Source organism: Syngnathus floridae, chromosome 12, assembly GCF_059516105.1.
Source record: "Syngnathus floridae isolate MCC-2025c chromosome 12, RoL_Sflo_1.0, whole genome shotgun sequence".
Lineage (NCBI taxonomy): Eukaryota > Metazoa > Chordata > Actinopteri > Syngnathiformes > Syngnathidae > Syngnathus > Syngnathus floridae.
The window spans coordinates 13,834,236-13,854,876 of record NC_142424.1 but is presented as its reverse complement, the minus strand read 5'-3'; the positions used below and the strand labels follow the sequence as shown (position 1 = coordinate 13,854,876).

Genomic DNA, 20,641 nt, shown 5'->3' with positions numbered 1-20,641 from the left:
GTGTTACAATGATGAAATTGGCTAAAATAGTGTGCAAAGAAATTTACTAGACTGTGGTCTATTGGATTTGCACCGCATCACAAAAGGCAAAACGGATTTTGAAACTAGAAAACGCAATTTCTAGAGAAACCGCATGTGAAGGCGAAGAAGATGAATAAATACTTGGGGAATACAACAGAATGATAATGAAGCCGATTGAATCAGTTGAAAAATGTAGAAATTAGAGGTGAAAAACGAATTTTGTGAAATTTTAATCAATCAATCTTTTATTGGCCAAGTTTGAGCATGTCATACAAGGAATTAATAATTTAACGTGAAAACGGGAAATGTTTTAATTTAGCAATTTCGGGAATGTTGAAAACTTTCCCCGGTGTGATTTGAATGTGCTGAATGATGTGAATTTCAAACTGGGACAATGTAAATGTGAAATGTTTAATGTGCCATTAAGAATGAATGGAGAAAAAAAATTGCCATAAATTTGCGAATTTTGTGGAAATGGAAAACCTTTAGAATTAAATAAATGCAAGCACCTCTCGCGTGAATTTTTGGAATATGTCAAAATTGGAATGGATTGGATTGGATGAATTATGTGGAAAGAGTGGCACATCAAAAAGTGTGAGGAATAAATATAATAGAGTGAATGGTGTAGAATAACATTAGTGTGAAGGCCTTCGTCTTCACACTACTATTAAGGAGAGAAAACAAAGAGATTTGTTTGTGGGCAGAAACTGGTCCACACTGGATTAGTGTGTGGCCCTGATGAGAAATTCAAAAGAAAGGAAGAACATGCTTTCTGGAATTGGATGAAGCAAAATTGTGAATTTAAGACATTGCAATACTAAATTTAAGAGGAAAAATCATTTGGTTGTGTTATAAGACTATACTAACAATTACATGTGAGTTAAACCCGAGAGAATGAATTAGTTGAACTTAAAACCAACAAAAACGTTCTGATTATTTTGCTGGTAATTATTTTGTGTCATTTATAGATTGGTGGATTGTTTTATCAAGAACCTTGAGATAGGAGAAAATTAGGATGAGGAATGTAAGTTGAGAATGATGTACATATGACTGTGTGAACAGCTTGAAGAGAGCTTGTAGAGAGTGGGACCAGTGTGTACTGGGGGCTGTGTGTGTGTGTGTGTGTGTGTGTGTGTGTGTGTGTGTGTGTGTGTGTGTGTGTGTGTGTGTGTGTGTGTGTGTGTGTGTGTGTGTGTGTGTGTGTGTGTGTGTGTGTGTGTGAGAGAGAGAGAGAGAGAGAGAGAGAGAGAAAGAGAGAGAGAGAGAGAGAGAGAGAGAGAGAGATGCAAATGAGCAAGAATGAACGACTGGGGATGAGGTTGTACAGGTTGAATGGTTGAAGTTGTTGGAGACTACTATGGGAAAGTTAGTAGAACAACTTTGAAGGAAGAGTGATTTTGAGCAAAATTAATGCTAAGAAAGAAAATAGGGTTTCTTTGAATTAACTGGGGGGAAAATAGAGAAAACAAAAGAAAACTGGAGAACAAGTAACACATGCAGAAGATGTGTGAACTGGGAAACTGAGAAGTGTTTTGGGAAGTAAAGTCATATTAAATCATGATAGAATAAAATGTAGTAAAGAACCCGTCCTTCCAAAAGATAGTGGAAGATAATAATAATAATACAAAACTTTATGACGTATGGATTTTCTAATACATTTGGCGTCGTACCATAAAGTTAAACTTCTTCTCAAACTTTTCAAACTTTTGCTGTAAACAATCGGAAGATGATTGAAAAGTGACTAAGAACCGATGAGGAAGTGATGTAAGCTGTTGGAAAGGCACGTGTTTAAGCACTATCCTGACTAATCAACATGTGTTTGATTGATGAGAAGGCAAAATTAGCTGAGTTTTCTGGAAAAAACTGTGAACAGGAGGAGCCATGAGGAAGACTCTTCTTATAGCATGTTTTTTTTCCAGTTCAAGAGGCCAAAGAATTTGATTGGCGAATGAGACAAGATTTACGATCAGTAAATAATGCAGTGAAGACCAGATGTTCTTGATCTGCACACACAACTGAATTGATTGCAGCCAAATAGGCCTTATTTCACCATGGTTGATTGATCATCAATCGCGCGAGGGCGACGTACAGAGCTCATCTATTGGTTGATTTAGATGCTAATCAAAGAAATGCTCTGTTCCTATTGGATCATATTCTCGAGTCAGATTTGCTCGTGGTTGCTGAATGGAGGGATTAACAAAACCAAGGATCTCAAGAGTGAAAGGAAAATCTTGATCTTGAGTGTAACTATTGCTGACGTAATGGAATGTATTACCATAGAAATCGACATGGGGAAAAAAAAGAAATGTAATTGTTAGTTGTGTTTATCGAGCTCCTAGCTCCAGCATTGACATTTTTAATGACATTACGGAGGGATTATTTGCCAATACAAATCAGAAACTGAACTTCATCTGTGGTGATCTTCTGAATCCCAACAAACATAAACAGACTGACGAGTTCTATGATACATTGTTTAGTATGTGTCTCTTGCCCATGATCCCCAACCCAAGCAGAGTAACATCACATTGTGCCACTCTCATTGATAACATATTCACAAATGCAGTCAAACCTCGATTTTGAACATCCCGGTTCTCGAACAAATCGGAATTCGAACAAACAATTTTTTGATTTTTTTGCTTCGGTTGTCGAACAAAATTCGGAGGTTGAACCTCGCGAGATGAGCCGAAAGGACCCGAGAAAACCCGACCGCGCGGCCCGGATGCCGACTGACTCCGTTCGTTATTGTATTTTCGTTACTTTGAGGATTATATTAACCCCTAATCATGCCTCCAAAGAAAGCAAGTGGGAGCAGTAAAGCCATCCTAAAACACAAAGACGCTCTTAAAGCAATGCAACAGTGAGCGCCTGGCACGCTGCAGTTGCACGGTCGGACCAAATTAAGCTCCCTGCGCACTGAGGTCCACTTAAATTTTAGAAAGTACATCAGGACTTTAAAAATATTTTCTAAATTTCAGCGACGGCTCTGTCACAATAATGCGACCAGCGTGGTGCAGTTGCGCGGTCGGTGGCGCGCTACGGTTGCGTGTTTGGCCGTGCGCTGCAGTTGCGCGATTGGAGATAAATGCGCAAAGGAAAAAATGCTTAAAAATGGCGTTTTTTTTTTTTTTTTTTTAGTCTCGGAACCGATTAAAACATTTTCCATTATTTGTAATGGGAAATATAAATTCGGAATTAGACCGATTCGCTTCTCGAACCGCCTTCTGGAACGGATTGTGGTCGAAAACTGAGGTTTGACTGTAACTTGGAAAACAATATCATTAGTGGGTTATTGCTGAATGACATAAGTGACAATTTGCCTGTTTTTGTGGTTTATGACTGTGATTGTAATAATGTAAGGATGGAAGTAAAGTTTACAGGAGGGGGAGAACATCAGAATCCCTGAGTGCTTTCAGAGCAGATCTATTGACGGAAGATTGGAATTGTGTGTATAACGAGTGTAATGTAGACATAGCATATGATATATTCCTAGAAAGATTTATGTCATTGTATGATAAAAACTGCCCACTCAAGCAATGCAATAGGAAGCATAAGTATACAGAGTCCCCATGGATCACAAAAGGTCTACAAAATGCCAGTAAAAAGAAAAACTCTATGTATCGGGAATTTATAAAGCATAGAACCATAGAGACAGAAATTAAGTACAAAAGATATAAAAATAAGCTGACACAAATTATGAGGAGGTGCAAGAAGGATTACTACTACAAATTAATAGAAAAAAATAGAAACAATAGTAAAGGGATATGGAAGGTTTTAAACAGTATTCTCCGGAAAGGAGCTGCTAACACAAACTATCCTGAACGCTTCATGGATAATGACAAGACCCTAAATAATGTGGAAGACGCGGTCAATGATTTGAATGCATTTTTCGTGAATGTAGGACCGAAATTGGCTGAGGGTATCAGTGACTCGTCGATAGAGCAGGCAAGAGCAGTAGGAGACGGTATTGAAATTAATCCAAGTTCAATGTACTTGAGAGCGGTTGATGAGAAAGAAGTTTTAGATATTATAAAATCATGCAAAAATAAAACCTCTACAGATGGGAATGATGTTGATATGACCTTAATTAAGGAAGTTGTTGATGGAGTGGTAAATTTTCTGGCATACATCTGTAATTTGTGCTTTAAAACAGGTACCTTCCCAAGCAAAATGAAAACGGCTAAAGTTATCCCACTTTATAAAACAGGAGATAAACATCTCTTTACAAATTATACACCTGTTTCTCTATTATGTCAATTCTCTAAAATCTTGGAGAAGCTTTTCATTGTGAGACTGGATAGCTTCACTGACATACACAACTTGTTAACTGACAGCCAATATGGATTTAGAACAAACAGATCAACAACTATGGCACTAATGGATTTGACGGAAGAAATAACTAACTGTATTGACAATAAGGAATGTGCGGTAGGAGTATTTATTGATTTGAAAAAAGCTTTTGATACCATTGACCATAACATATTATTGTATAAAATGGAAAGATATGAGCGGTGTAGTATTGAGCTGGTTAAAAAGTTACATTACTAACAGACAACAGTTTGTTAAGATGGGTAATCATATATCATCATGCCTACACATTACCTGTGGAGTCCCACAGGGGTCAGTGTTGGGCCCCATATTATTTATTCTGTACATAAATGATATTTGTAAGGTGTCAACTATCTTTAAATGTATTATTTTTGCGGACAACACCAACATCTTCTGTTCTGGTAATAACTTAAAGATACTATTGGAGACCATTACAATTGAATTGTCCAAACTAAAAATATGGTTTGATATTAATAAATTATCATTGAATGATGACAAAACCAAATTGATGGTATTTGGAAACCGTAAAATAGATACGCAGGTTCAAGTAACAATAGATAATGTCAATATTGAACAAGTTTATGAGATAAAATTTTTAGGAGTAATATTAGACAATAAATTCTGTTGGAAACCTCATATAAGATACGTTAGAACCAAAGTAGCAAGTAGTATTGCAGTACTGTGCAGTGCAAAACATATTCTGGAGCAGAGAATGTTACTCTGTATTGTTGTCTTGTTTTACCATATTTGACTTACTGTGTGGAGATATGGGGAAATGTATACATAAGCACTTTAAAACCATAAATTATACTACAGAAAAAAGCTATGAGAATTGTACACAAGGTTGAATTTCGAGATCATACAAATAATTTGTTTTTAAAATCAAACGCTTTAAAGCTAATGGACTTATTCAAATTAAAACTGGCACAGATAATGTATCGAGCAAAGACCCAAAAACTCCCAGGGAACATTCAAAATTTATTTATTGAAAAAGATGAGCGGAAAAGGTAACTTCGATAAGGGGTATGCTCACACCAATCTCAGAAGCAGGTGCATATCATCCTATGGAGTAACTGTGTGGAATGGACTTGAAGATAAAATGAAAGAAAGCAGAAATATAGTTCTATTTAAAAAAAATGTATAAAGGAATGATATTTGCAAATTTCCAAAAAGAAGAAAATGAAGATGACTACTGCTAAACTTTTGGATTATAAGATGTTTTTGTTGTTTTTCTTTTGTTCTTTTGTAGTTTTAATGTTCACACTTGGAACTAAGTGATGGATAGGGGTAGGACATGATAAACCTAGGCTTCTTTCTACTCCATTTTGAACAGTGATACCGTATTTTTCGGACAATAAGTTGCTTTTTTTATAGTTTGGGTGGGGGGGCGACTTATACTGAGGAGCGAGTTATATGTGAATTTCTTCACAAATTTTCAAAATGTAATAAAAAAATGGTGAAACCGCGATAAACGAACCGCGATGTAGCAAGGGATGATTGTAATTTTAATTTCAAGTGACGTCAGCGTCGCGGCACGGCAGTTGTTTACATAAAGGACAAAGATTCGATCACGGGATGATGAAGATGACGAAGGGCCCCACGTACTACCGGCATCATTAGCGGCTTTGTTTGTAAGTGACACGGAGGACGAAGAGTTTGAAGGATTTAATGATTTGGAGTGACACAGAATGTTTGAAAAACTATTATGGCTTTTACGCACGCCCAGTCCTACTCTACGGAGCTCTCTTTCACCTCCGTGGATGGAAGTCGGGGGCCGGCGCTCGGCCGGGTGGCTGTCCGGGGACGGTGGATGGGGCTCGGACATGGCTTTTACGCACGCCTGGTCCTATTCTATGGAGCTCTCTTCCACCTCCGTGGCTGGAAGTGCCACCTCCGGGGATGGAAGTCCACGCCGCCAGACGCCTGGAAGTTTGTTTTGTTAAATAAAGAGCCGTTTACCAAACCTACGTCTTTCCTCGTACTTTGTTAACGCTACAATATAGTTATATACTAAATCTGTGGAATAACGACGATGCGGACGTCAGGGCGCATGCGCGGCGTTGTTGACAAAGGACGAGGAATTTGATCGATGGATTAAATGATTTGGAGTGACACAGATGGTTTGATAATATTATTGCTTATATAATTGTTATTTGATATCTAATTTCTATATCGTTATATGGGCCTGTGGAATATTTTGAAGTGCAAGCGCTGTCAGCTGCGCGCACCCGGCCGGCATTGTTGACATAAAGGACGATCAATGGATTTAATGATTTGGAGTGACACAGATGGTGTGATAATATTATTGCTTGTATAATAATTTGATATATCATTTTTATATCGTTATATGGGCCGGTGGAATATTTTGAAGTGCAACCGGATGGATTTAATGATTTGGAGTGACACAGATGGTTTTATAAACGGGTTATTTATGCAATAGTTATTTGAATAACTCTGAATTTTATGTCAGGCCCGTTCTCAGCTCTTCGTTTGTGTTTATGTCACGTTAGCATACCTATCGTTTAGCCTGTTTTTGCTCGTTCATGTCTGCTATTGGTGTTGGATTTTGTCGAATAAATTTCCCCCAAAATGCGACTTATATTCCGGAGCGACTTATATATGTATTTTTCACGTTATTGTGCATTTTATGGCTAATGCAACTTATATTCCGGAGCGACTTTTAGTCCGAAAAATACAGTATATGTTTGTTGTTTGTTTTTTGCTGTTTGCTTTTTATCGTTTTTATTCTTTAAATCATGTTTGAAATAAAGATTCATTCATTCATTCATTCATTGTTTATCATGAATTGTATGGCTGCTTTCACGCCTTCATCTGAAAGTCAAGTTTGGTCTATATTGATGATAATTGCTTCAGAAACAAACGAAGCGTGCGGATGAGATTCCTTTCTCCTCATGCGGCATCTAGGCCAGACAGGAAATGAAGTCAGGAAACAGAAGTTACAATGGGTAAAGCCAGAAGTAAACTATCTTGGTCACACTCTCAGCAAAAGGAAGAGCAGTGCAACAGGGGAGGAAACAGGCTATATTAGACACACCACGACCTGTCACAAAGAACAACTTATGTCTTTCTTATGACTGTGTGATTGCTGCAGAGCAGATCTACACGCTATGCTGAAATGGCTCAGCCACTGACAGAAGTGGCTCATGGACAGCCGTTAGCACTCAAAGATACAATCCCATGTACACCAAAAGCAGAGGAAGCATTCACGAAATTGGAAATGTTATTAGTTCAAGCGACAAAGGGTGCGATAATTGATAAAGGTGTTATTGACCACGTCAATAACAGACCTGTTTTTTACCAAATGACTTTTTAAGGCAACGCCAATTGTGTCACTTATGTGACAATGGAGGGGGGTGGGGGGGTTGGGGGGTGCTGTATGAGTTATGAGTTACCTTTGGTTTAGATTCTTAGCAAAAAAAATTTTAAGCATGTCCTGTTTGTGTAAAGCATGATCCATGTGGGAACCTAAAAGAAACTCTATGAGAATCACCCCCACTTAACACCTTTTGAAATCAAACTGGAAGATGTGTCAAATGCAAATTTACTGCTGCCTGATCTGTCTTCCCAACAGGTCAACAACTGTTCCAAGCTCGGAGACTGAGACGACGTAAAGGTCATCAAAAAGGACAAACTGGGCCAGCCACGGTGGGAGGGACCGTTCCAAGTTGTTGACTACCTCCACCGCAGTAAAGATTGCTGAAAGGCCCAGCTCGATTCACCTCAGCCACTGCAAGTTGCAGAGAGTGCTGGACCCCTAGTTACAGAGTGGTGGGAAGCCTGACTACAAAGGGGCTCCATCGTTTAGGGTGGGGCGTCTCAATGTTGGTGAAGAATTCAACGATCCCCACTCTGACAGGCGAGGAGATGTGCCGGTGTCTCTGCCATCCTAGTAGCAATGGGGCTCCACATGCCAGGCTCTGCTGCGTTGTGCTATGGTCTATGGGCTCATCTGTATAGACCGATTGACAATGTCAACCGAGGAAAAAGATGATCACATGATGAGAACTTTGAGGACTGGTCATGGGACCCCAGAAATCCATACAAAACCAACACTTGGTACTGGTGTGTAAAATTTACTGTGAGATCCTACACAGGAGGTGTGCTATGTGTGTTCCAGACTCCCCCTTCCTCCACGCAAGTTCACCTGGAGGCCAAAGTGATGGACATTAGTGAAGCGAAATGTATGGCCTCTATGGGAGGCGATGCTACCCCTACCGCCCTGGACTCACAGAAAGAAAACTGTGATCGAACTCTTTTGGATTAATCTCAATGTGACTGTGAAGGACGAAAGATGCCACAAGTGGCCTAAACAAAGAGGCTACCTGGAATGAACTACACGTGTTACATCCAAGGAAATGAAACCCACAAATCCATTGACGATGACTGCCCTCCAGGAGGAAACTGGATGGGACCCTTGAACATCACCACTGAGTGCCAGGGTAGGAGTGTGTGCACCAGTGTGGGTAACAGACCACACTCAAAGATACAGCATCCTCAGATGACAACGGCACACAACTCTTCTGGACGTCGACACAGGGCTGTTGCGACCTTTGAACCACATGATCCCGCCTGGGATATGAATGCCACAAGCAGCCATAAAGTATGGTCTGTCAGAGACTGAATTGTTCATGTACTATTTCCTTGGATCGGGGTTGGAAAACAATCACTCTTCATAGAGACACTGAACTATTTTCAATCTTTTGTGAATCTCTTGCTGATGGACAAAACAGGCTATTAGACTAATGGTCTTGCAGAACAGGATGGTTCTAGAAGGGAGTAAAGCCATCACATCCCCTGTGTTTCCAACGAAATCATGTTGATGGAATAAAGGTGGAAAATACAAGACGCTGCATCACCACCGGGAGTCTACAACCGTTCGACAAGACCTCGTTGAATGCCACAGTAGCCCTCAGACAAATCCTAGTGGGAGGCGGAAATCCCCACTCAGCGAAGGAGGATGGTGGCTCTGTGGACACCGAGACTACACAGTCCTTCCAGGACAATGGGATGGCACATGTGCCTCCGTATATGTGTCAGATCACACTGTGTTCCTCAGTCTGACGCATTTTCAGGAACATCATCAGCACCTTCAGTCCCCGTGACAGTGTCTGGGGCTCAGACGTACCAAATGGATACACAGGACAAACGGTGGCACACAGTCTTTTCCTATGGGAGAAGATGACACCCACATCGAGTATGCTCTACAAGCTCAACCTATGTTCCAGGATGGAACACCGGACAAAAATGTCCATCACTTTTGGTGGCTATTTGACGGCAATTGGAAGCAGCTTCTCTTGAAAGTTACAGTTCTTTTGATTGCCATGGTACTATTTCTCTGTATTTTTATATCATGCATCATACTTTGTATTCGTCACAAGGTGACTAAAATGTTGACATCAGCATTTGCTGTCCAGAATATCATGTTGGTCCGGCGAGAACAAGATGACTGTGACCAACTTGTGTAATTTGATGCCTACCCTGTTTGATGTTGAACATGGCCAAAGCCGGATGGAGAGCTATAGTTCTAAAAACTTTAGAATGTGAACTTTCATACTTTATGTTGCTATACTATGTTATGTATGCATATACTCATGTATGTATACAAGTAATGGCTGATGTTTTGTTTTCCAATGGAATCTAATGTTAAACAGGGGGGAATGTTAGGAAATATGTCAAATATCATTAGATTCTATGTATCTATGTGTGCAAGATCTTTCACAGTATGTGACAGTTTGACCTTGTGCCCAGGGATTTCCAACCGATATGGAATGTTAAGAGAACAATGGTGTTTTTCATGGTTCAGGATGCATATGGCTGGAGCCATATGTGTTGGAATAATTTAGCGGTGAAGCCTTGGCCTGCCAGAACTGGGGCCTTATATTTTACGAGTTGAACACCTATTGTTCAACTAAGTTCTTCTTATCTAGTTCCAGGGATGTCCTTTGACCCCCAATCAGTTTTATGTATCCTTCCTGTCCTTTTCTTATCTTTCTGTTTATTTCCGTAAGAGGCCTTCACTAGCAAGGAGCAGAGCTCCTTCATACAGGCAACATGTTCTTTGTTTAGTTAGAGGGAACTTCTTTCCCTTCTAATCAACTCTGTAGCTTTGATTCATAGATTGTTGTTGATCGGAACTGTTTTTCTTTAAGTGTTACAGAAAAGACATACAGTTTGAAGTAGTTGCATATAAGTTATACAATATTTACTCAATGTTTGATAAAGGAACTGCATACAAGTTACCTCACATTTACTTAATGTGTGTTGAAGTGTTTAGGGTTATTTACTCATTATTATTGTGTGTTGTGTTAGTTTACCAAGAAGATACACTTAGCAAAGATGTAGTTGCATTGTTCCACAGGAAAGCGGTATTCAATGTGCTTCAAGTTACCTGATCATAGTCGAGGACGAGTCAGCCAACCATGGAGAAGCCAACTGGTTGAGGAAACAGGACAGACTCTGCAATTCTAGTGCTGGGGTCACGGGTCGACAATTAAATGCTGAGTCACACCACACTACATTCCTTAGATAGGCAGCGTTGCTACAGTTCCAAACCCCCTCCCTTTAGTGTAGCAACGCCTCTGTAACTTTAACTTTTAACTTTAACCAGGGCAACCAAAACATTAAAAAGAGGAGCACGCAGAGTAAGAACTCAGAATTGCTGGAGAATGTAACCAGAACGCTCTCTGCAATTCTCCTCGCAAGTAAACCAATCCTGGTTGTCTTCTCTTCTTTGTTATAGTGTGTAAAATAATGTCTGATGGTACTTAGACCTGACATCTAATTGGTCCATTGAGCCGGATGCCAATACACCTGAAGATTCCACCGGGCGTTAGTGGAGATCCAGAAAGACCGCACACGGCAGGACCTCCCTAGGAGGGGTCCTAAAATCCTTTTCAAGAGCTGGCTGTCTGCTCGTCAGCTGGGATCTGAAGGTGGAAGGCAGTCCGAGGTACAGAGGAGAAGAGAACCAGAGGGTGGGTTTGTTTTTTGTTTAAAAGAGTGGTGCGGCTGAGGGCTCGTCGTGCCCTATAAAAATCCTAGGTAAAAGTTACAGAATGGACAGGTCAGTGAGGCTCCCCTGCCATCATGACAAGGGGAAAACCAAATTCAATTGTTTTTATTATAGTCATTTTCCTTTTTATTTCAATCATTTTGAACCAAAATCGCTGAATTTTTATAGTTATTTTAAAACCGAAGACGATTCGCTCGGAGAAGCCAACTTTCTGTCTAGCCTCCTCTGAGTATTGCGTAATCACATGGCTGCCAATGTTGACAGGCTATGCAGTTAGACTGAACTGCTCTCTGCCTTTATGTCGCTGTTTAAGTGTTCAAACACTGTGGCTATATTAATTAATTTCCGTAGTTAAGTTGGTGTACATAACATCATGTGTTTTTTGTCATCTGTCTGTAACGTCGTGTTTCTTTAGATCAGGGGTCACCAACACGTTGCCCGCGGGCACCAGGTCGACCGCCCGCAGGACTGTTCTAAAATTACCTCAAATAGCGGCACTTGTCAGTGAGTCGCATCTATTTATTTTACAGTCAAACCTCGGTTTTCGAACGTCCCGGTTCTCGAAATAATCGGAATTTGAACAGAAACAAATAATTTGAGATTTTTTTTTTTGCTTCAGTTGTCGAACAAAATTTGGAGGTCGAACCTCGCGAGATGAGCCGGGAGGACCCGAGAAAACCCGACCGCGCGGCCTGGATGCCGACTGACTCCGTTGTTATTGTATTTTTGTTACTTTGAGGATTATATAACCCTTAATCATGCCTCCAAAGAAAGCAGATGGGAGCAGTAAAGCCATCCTAAAACACAAAGACGTTCTTAAAGCAATGCGACAATGAGCGCCCGGTGCACTGTGGTTGCGTGATTGGACAAAATTAAGCTCCCTGTGCAATGAGGTCCACTTAAATTTTGGAAAGTACATCAGGACTTCAAAAATATTTTCTAAATTTCAGTGACGGCTCTGTCACAATAATGCGACTAGCGAGGTGCAGTTGCGCGGTGGGCGACGCGCTACGGTTGCGCGTTCGGCGGTACGCTGCAGTTGCGCTGCAGTTGCGCGATCAGACAAATATGCGCAAATGAAAAAATGCTTAAAAAAGGCGTGGGTTTTTTTTGTCTTGAAACGGATAAAAATGTTTTCCATTATTTGTAATGGGAAAAATAGATTCGGAATTCGACCGATTCGCTTCTCAAACCGCCTTCTGGAATGGATTGTGGTCAAAAACCAAGGTTTGACTGTATTTTTTCTATTATGGTTAAAATCACACTTACATGTGAACTGGAAATGACAATAATAAAACAGTGAAAGCCAAATTGAACAAATTGGCTATTTCAGAAGTGTGTGTCAAACTGGTAGCCCTTTGCCTTAATCAGTACCCAGGAAGTAGCTCTCAGTTTAAGAAAGGTTGGTGACCCTTGGGTTATATAATCCTCAAAGTAACGAAAATACAATAACGGAGTCAGTCGGCATCCGGGCCGCATGGTTGGGTTTTCTCGGGTCCTCCCGGCTCATCTCACGAGGATCGACCTGGGGACCATCACATCCGACACCCAGATAACCAGCACTGGCGCCCCCCAGGGGTGCGTACTCTCCCCACTGCTCTTCTCTCTCTACACCAATGATTGCTGCTCAGGCAACTCTTCTGTGAAGCTCCTGAAGTATGCGGAAAACACCACTCTCATCAGACTGATCCGGGTCGGTGATGAGACTGCGTACAGACAGAAGGTGGAGCGGCTGGTCCACTGATGCAGCCAAAACCACCTGGAGCTGAACCCGCTCAAGACCGTGGAGACCCGTTCAAGACTTCAGGAGAGACCCTTCGCCACTTTCACCCCTCACCATCCTCAGTAATGCTATTCCCACCACAGACACCTTCAAGTTCCTGGGATCCACAATCTCCCGGGACCTGAAATGGACCAGCCACATACACCCTGTCTGGAAGAAGGCCCAGCAGAGGTTGTACTTTCTGAGACAGCTCAGGAAGTTCAACCTGCCACAGGAGCTGCTGAAGACCTTCTACAGTGCCATCATCCAGTCTATCGTCTGCACTTCCATCACTGTCTGGTTTGGATCGGCCACCAAACAAGACAAGCACAGACTGCAACGGACAATCAGGTCTGCGGAAAAGACAATCGGGACCAACCTCCTATCCAAGACTTGTACCTGTCCAGGACCAGGAAACGTGCAAGTAACATCTCTGCAGACCCTTCTCACCCAGGTCACAGTCTGTTCAAACTACTCCCCTCCGGACGGTGTTACAGAGCGCTGTACGCCAAAACCAGTAGACATAGACAGCCTCTTCCCCCAGGGTTTCGCTCTGATGAACTCACACCACTCATGATGACTCAGAGACATCACTGTGCAATAACATCCTGGTCTCACGACTTAAATGTTGTTAGTTGCCTGAATGTTGTCAGTCACTTAAATGTCGTACAGAGGCTGAAGTCAATGGTCAATAAAACTGATTCTGATTCTCATTATTGTCTCGTCTTAATTCAAATGTGATAAAAATAAGACATAGGATAGCCATGTGTTGGACTGTGGTTAGACTCAAGGCTTGTGTTTGTAGCAGATATTGTCACGTCTCTTCCCCAACTGCTCCACTGTGTCTGTTGTCTTTGTTTCTGTCTGTGTGCTCGCCCCTCCCCTCCTGTGTGCCCATGATCAGTGTGATTATTCCCTGCCTCTCGTTACCTGTCGTGTATATAAGTCCTGTCTGCCCCTCACTCCCTGTCGGATCATTGGTTGTGGTTGTTCGGTGTTGGATTTACGTTGTGTGTTCCTGTCATGAGGTCTTTTTGGTTCCTGTTGTCGTCCGGTCTTGCTGTCGTCATGTCCTGACGTCGTCTGGTTTCACGTTCCGGTCAGTCATTCATGTTATTGTGGTTACGTCGTGTCAGTTTGCCTTTTTTGAGTTCACCAATAAACCCTGGTCCAAGCTGCACCTGGTCGTCCTGCTCCATGCTCCACCCAACCGTGACAGAATGATCCGACCACCAAAACGACCACCGCTTGGACCCCCCTCCACCACCAGCTCCCGCTGCGATGCCCGATCGTCGTCCAAGCTTGTTCCAGCGCCATGGGCTCCGCGGCCGGCATCAGACTTCACTCCCGCGACGCCAGACCCACGGCCGCGCTCGGACTTTGCTGCCGCGATGCCGGACCCGCGGCCGCCATCGGAGTGCCTCCCGGTGGCATGAGACTTGCGGCCGCCATCGGGCTCCACCCCAGCGTCGCAGGAACCGCGGGCGTCGCCAGACTTCAAGCCAGTTGCGCCGGACCTGCGATTGTCCCTGGCCCTGCTCCCTCTGCTGCGGCGCGTGGTGGCTCTTGCCGCTGCGCACTGCCCCGCTTTCCGAATGCCGCTGATTGCGGTCTGGACTTCCAAACGCCGCCGATTGCGGCTCTGACTTCTCGAATGCCGCTGATTGCGGTAATGTTTCTCAGAGTGCCGCGGATTGCAGCAATGACTCCGCGAATGCCACGATTGCGGCAATGACTCCGCGAATGCCGCGATTGCGGTCCTGACTCCCCCGAATGCCGCAGATTGCAGTTCTGACTCCCCCGAATGCCACCGATCGCAGTACGGACTTTCAGAGTTGCCGCCGATCGCGGTACAGACTTCCAGAATCGCCGCCAATTGCCGTGCTGTACGGACTTCCAGAATCGCCATCCGAGTGCATTTTATGTTTGGGTTGCCGCCCGAGTGCGGTTCATGTTTGTGTTGCCGCAGATTGCGGTTCATGTTAGGGTTGCCGCCCGAGTGCGGTTCATGTTAGGGTTGCCGCCCGAGTGCGGTTCATGTTAGGGTTGCCGCCCGAGTGCGGTTCATGTTAGGGTTGCCGCCCGAGTGCGGTTCAGGTTAGGGTTGCCGCCCGAGTGCGGTTCATGTTCCCGCAGATTGCAGTTCATGTTAGGGTTGCCGCCCGAGTGCGGTTCAGGTAATAAATACCTTACCCTGTCCTCCTTATCACAAGGTCGTAAAACATCCCCTGACATGTTTAGACTAGAGGACAAGGGCTTTCTAGCCAGCCTACCCATACCCCCACTCGGTTTCTCTTAATAAATATGCACTTGCAGGAAGGAGGCTTCAGACTTCATTCCTTGAGCGAGTGAACTCTCCACCTGCAGGTGTCTAAAAGGACTTACTTGTCTCCCGTGTGGTTCTTGCAAAATAAGTTGGAGTGAGCAAATCTCTAACAATTCCTATAAGTTTTGGTCCTGCCCCAGGCTTACCAAACGTTAGACGGATTTTCTAACACACTTAACACCATATGGTGCAGCTATCTCCCCTGAATCGTGTGTGGCTTTATTTGGCACTCCGGTGGCTTCAAAACTGCTACGAACCTGCCTTTAACACCATGCTAGCTAGTCGTCTTATACTTCTTAACATGACACTCCCTCAGCCTCCCTCTCATGGCCGGTGCATCAGGAAGCATAAAACTCCATAAAACCTGAGACATTTCTGTTCACCTTTAAGGGTTCCCTAACCTCCTGATGAGACCTTGTCATCTCTTTTGAGTCACATATAAGCTTTAGCTATCTTACCTAATTGCAATGACAGAGCCCCTAAATCCCCTAAAGCTTATTTTCCCCGTAAATCTTATCTTTATTTCTCGACCACCCTTTTTCTGTTAGATTAAGATTAGATTAATCTTCAGCTGTGTTTAGAACAATTGAACAAATTTTGTTTTAGAAACACATTTATATAATGATCCTCAATCAATCAGCAAGCCTGTCGACTGAACCAACCTGCTCCTGTGTGGCCACGAAAGTGCTGAATTTTGGCTCCTGTGCTCCATTCCCAGCATGCAATGGTGTTGTCAAAGGATCCAGTCACAAGCTTTTGTTCATCAAACTTCACTGTGGCACAGGTGTGAGTCTGAATTCCATAAATGCATTGCCCAGTGCGTACATCCCATAATTTTGCAGAGAGATCATCGGATCCTAGAAAATAAAACATTATGCAGTTAGTGTAGTCACTACACCAACATTATGACTTCAATAATAAACACTGCATTCTGAATTATTTTACAAATGATGTGTTTCTCTGATTCTTAGTCTATACCGGGGGTTGGCAACCCGCGGCTCCAGAGCCACATGCAGCTCTTCAGCACTCCCCTCGCGGCTCCATGGAGTTTTTGCAAAAATGCGTGCAAATGTTTTTTTTTCTTTTTTTTTGTCGGTGGTTATTTAAATACGGTTTTTAAATGGTAATCATGACTCAACCATTCTTACACTGTAAAAATGTATGTAGTTGTAAATATATCTTAAAAATATCAGATTTAAGAATGACGCCAAATAGCAAAATTGCGTCATAGCCTGCGACACAGCACAGGTGAGTTGTAAACAAACAGGTGTGTGAGTGATGGGGCATGGATTCAAAAGGCAAAAAGAGAAAGATTGCTGATGAGAGCAGAGGCTTTAAGAAAGAAGGACTGAACTCTTTGCTTTCATTGCCAATGCTGAAGCACTGCATGTTTGATTTGCAATGAGAAGTTGTCAAATAAGAAGAAGAATTTGGAGCGACATTTTCAGCTAAAGTTTGCTAAATTTGTTGCTGATCACCCAGTTACAACTGAGAGGAAATGTGGAATTGCAGTGCTGGTAGAGAAATTAGAGGACCGAAAAAACAGTTTCAAGAAGTGGATTGCATCTCCAAACTCTACTACTGCTGCAAGTTTTGTTGCAGCCCGGGAGATAATAAAATCCGGAAAACCATTCACCGAGTACATGAAGGATTCATTCATTAAAATATCAGAGTGCCTATTTTCGAACTTTAAAAACAAAACCGAGATCATTCAGAAAATTAAAGACATGCCTCTCCGCACAAACAATATCACCGATGAGGAAATCAAGGACATCAATTCAGCTCCAGCTTTCTCAATTGCCTGTGATGGATGAGTCGTGTGACGTGACCGATATTGAACAGACAGCGCTGCTATGCAGGTACGTGAACTCTAATGGGCCGCAAGAAGAAATTATCAAATTGACACCACTATTTTTCATTAAATTATTTTAATAGTAGGCATACAATTTATGTATTGACAGTCTATGTTGCATTATAAAAGGATTTTAGATTTTTGCGGCTCCAGACAGGTATGTTTTTTGTAATTGTACTAAGTTCATCTTGTTTTTCCTTTTTTTAATCACTTCACTGATTTCTTTTATATCAAACAAATTGTTTTAGGTTCATTACCTGACATGTTTCGGCGGGTTCTTCCGCCTTCATCAGAGTAATGAGTTAGGTAATGAACCTAAAACAATTTGTTTGATATAAAAGAAACCAGTGAAGTGATTAAAAAAAGGAAAAACAAGATGAACTTAGTACAATTACAAAAAACATACATATCATATTTTTGGGCCAATATGGCTCTTTTGGGTTGCCGAACCCTGGTCTATACAAATGGCACTCATAAATGACATGGATACTTTTCAATTCATCAACTAGTAGAGAATAATTTTAATGTTTTTAAAGGAGCTGTATCATGCTATTTTTAAGCTTTATTAAATAAATAAACATTAAACATCAGATTAATGTGTCAATATGTAACTAAACAACAACAAAACATATTAATTTGCCAACTCAAGATCATGATCGTAAACGCACACCTAATTCCTGCGACGAGTTAAAAAAAATCTCACAGCACGGGGGAGAAATAGTCCCATTAGCTTTTCCGTGGAACAAGACGGTGTCAACAGCCTGTCACTAAAGCTACTCCTCCGCCCAGTGACGGTGCTGTACAGTGGGTGGACAGGGTTGTCGTTGGTGGACAGCAGCCTGGCCAAAACCCGCTGTTCTGCCAGGCATCAGATCAGGCAGCTGTGCGCCCACAACAGAATCTGCCTTTCTCACCAGTTTGTTCAGGCAGGAGGCAACCCTCTTCTTGATGCTGCAGCCCCAGCACGCCATCGCAAAGAAGAGGGTGCTCACCACAGCAGAACGATAAACATCCGCAGCATCACATTGCAGACATTGAAGGATGTCAACCACCTGAGGAAGTACAGCGTCCTTTCTTGCACAAAGCGTCCACATGAGTAGACCAGTCAAGTTTGTTGTCCAGCAACATTTTTTATTATTATTTTCTATTTACAAGTTTAGACTATCCCCACCAGGGACGTGCGGTCAGAGGAGGCAACGGAGGCCTCCCCTGCCATCATGAAAAGGGGATAAACAAATTCATCCATCCACCCATTTTCTATACCGCTTAGTCCCCACGGGGATCGCGGGTGTGCTGGAGCCTATCCCAGCCGTCATCGGGCAGTAGGCGGGTGACACCCTGAACCGGTTGCCAGCCAATCGCAGGGCACACAGAGACAAACAACCATTCGCACTCGCACTTAGGGACAATTTGGAGTGCTCAATCGGCCTACCAAGCATGTTTTTGGGATGTGGGAGGAAACTGGAGTGCCCGGAGAAAACCCACGCGGGCCCGGGGAGAACATGCAAACTCCACACAGGGAGGGCCGGAAGTGGAATCGAACCTGCACCCTCCTAACTGTGGGGCGGACGTGCTACCCAGTGCACCACCGAGCCGCTGTGAAAACAAATTCAATTGTTTTTATTATAGTCATTTTCCTTTTAATTTCAATAGTTTTGTATCATTTTGAACCAAAATCGCTGAATGTTTATAGTTATTTTAAAACCGAAGACGATTCGCTCAGAGGAGCCAACTTTCTGTCTAGCCTCCTCTGAGGATTGCGTAATCACACGGCTGCCTATGTTGACAGGCTATGCAGTTAGACAGAACTGCTCTCTGTCCTTATGTCCCTGTTTAAGTGTTCAAACACTGTGACTATATTAACTAATTTCCATAGTTAAGCTGACGTATATAATAGCTTGTGTTTTTTGTCATCTGTCTGCAACATCATCTTTCTTTAGATGAACAAAACTGCTTTGAAAAAGATACCTTACAGAGGCTACGAAAAAAGGTTTTCTAGCCTTATGGCAGGGGGTGCTCGTGATCCCGGGATGCTTCATGCGCCTACCTGTAGAATAAGAGATCTCCAGTTCAAATTTACAGTGAACAACTGAGGAGCAGTCGTCCATTTATTTCGTTTTACATTTTTTTTTTTTTTTTTTCGTTTTTACATTTCTTTACAATGGAGGATTACATATTCAAACGATTTTCAACTATGGATTTTCGGTCGAAGCAGGAGGTCATCAGTAAAGGAAGAGCAACTCCGGAGTCAAAAGGTTTGATTCGGACAACGGGACTTCGGAACGGAGTGGTACGCACGATCGAAAACAAGTTTTTGATTCCATGTGCTTAATTGAGTGTTTTTATGTGTAAAGACTGCTGATATGAGATTTTAATTATAATAGTTCAAATTAAATAATGAATAAGCCACACTAGAGCAGCGTTCGCCAACCTTTTTTGTGACACGGTTAGATGCCAGACAAATTTTACCGGGGGGTGACGTCAGTGCCTCCCCAGTCATGAACCTCACCGCACGTCACTGATCTCCACACAGTCTCCATTGATGGTCTTTGGGTCAGGATAAGGCCTGGGCCTCCTGACATCCACCACCATTTCCCTAAACTTGGCGGTGTTTAGGTACAGGGGGTTGGAGCCACACTAACTGGCGAAGCGCCGGACCAGGGTCCTGTATTCCTCCTCTCATCCTTCTCAATAGACAACAATTGCGGTGTCGTCCACAAACTTCTGCACATGGCAGAAGTCAAGAGTGTACAGGGCGAAGTGGAAGGGAGAGTGCACTGTTATCCGCGTTACCTCACACGCTGCTCCTCACCGTGCCTGACCTACAGCCACCCATGACTATCAGGTAAGCCCATAATCCTTGCCCTCAGGCGTGAGCTCACGCCCATTATCAACATCCTGTCTCTTAGGAGCATAGGCTGAATGGTGTTAAAGGTGCTGGAGAAATCTAGGAACGTAATCCTCACAGCCCCTTTTTCCTTGTCCAGGTGAGAGATAGAGGGATGCAGCATGCAGGCAACAGCATCCTCCGCCCTCACCTTCTCCTGGTACGCAAATTGTAGAGGGTCGAGAGCATGCCGAACATGAGGCAGTGAAGCAGCAATCGGTCCAGAGTCTTCATCATGTGTGACTGGTCAGCGTGACTGGTCTGAAGTTATTTAACTCCGCAGGTTGCGGTTTCTTACTCATGTTATGTTGTTGCTGCGGTGTTATGAGGAAACAGAGTAAAGTTGCATGGAAGTTTTCTTCACAAATATCGTGATGTCATCTGTAGTATAATTTCATCAGTATACTCTCAATCTGGGGATCAATAAAGTATCC

At 42.8% G+C, this 20,641-nt stretch overlaps 1 protein-coding gene across 6 annotated transcripts in view; it reads right to left on the bottom strand.

The window, feature by feature from the left end:
* fbxw2 (F-box and WD repeat domain containing 2) overlaps window positions 1–20,641 on the bottom strand; it is a 79,706-nt gene that overhangs the window by 38,204 nt on the left and 20,861 nt on the right. For all 6 annotated transcript variants that reach the window (XM_088391409.1, XM_088391406.1, XM_088391407.1 and 3 more), the window contains one exon: window positions 16,131–16,325. In XM_088391409.1, the coding sequence (XP_088247535.1) occupies window positions 16,131–16,325 (195 nt within the window). The remainder of the gene's footprint in view (window positions 1–16,130; window positions 16,326–20,641) is intronic.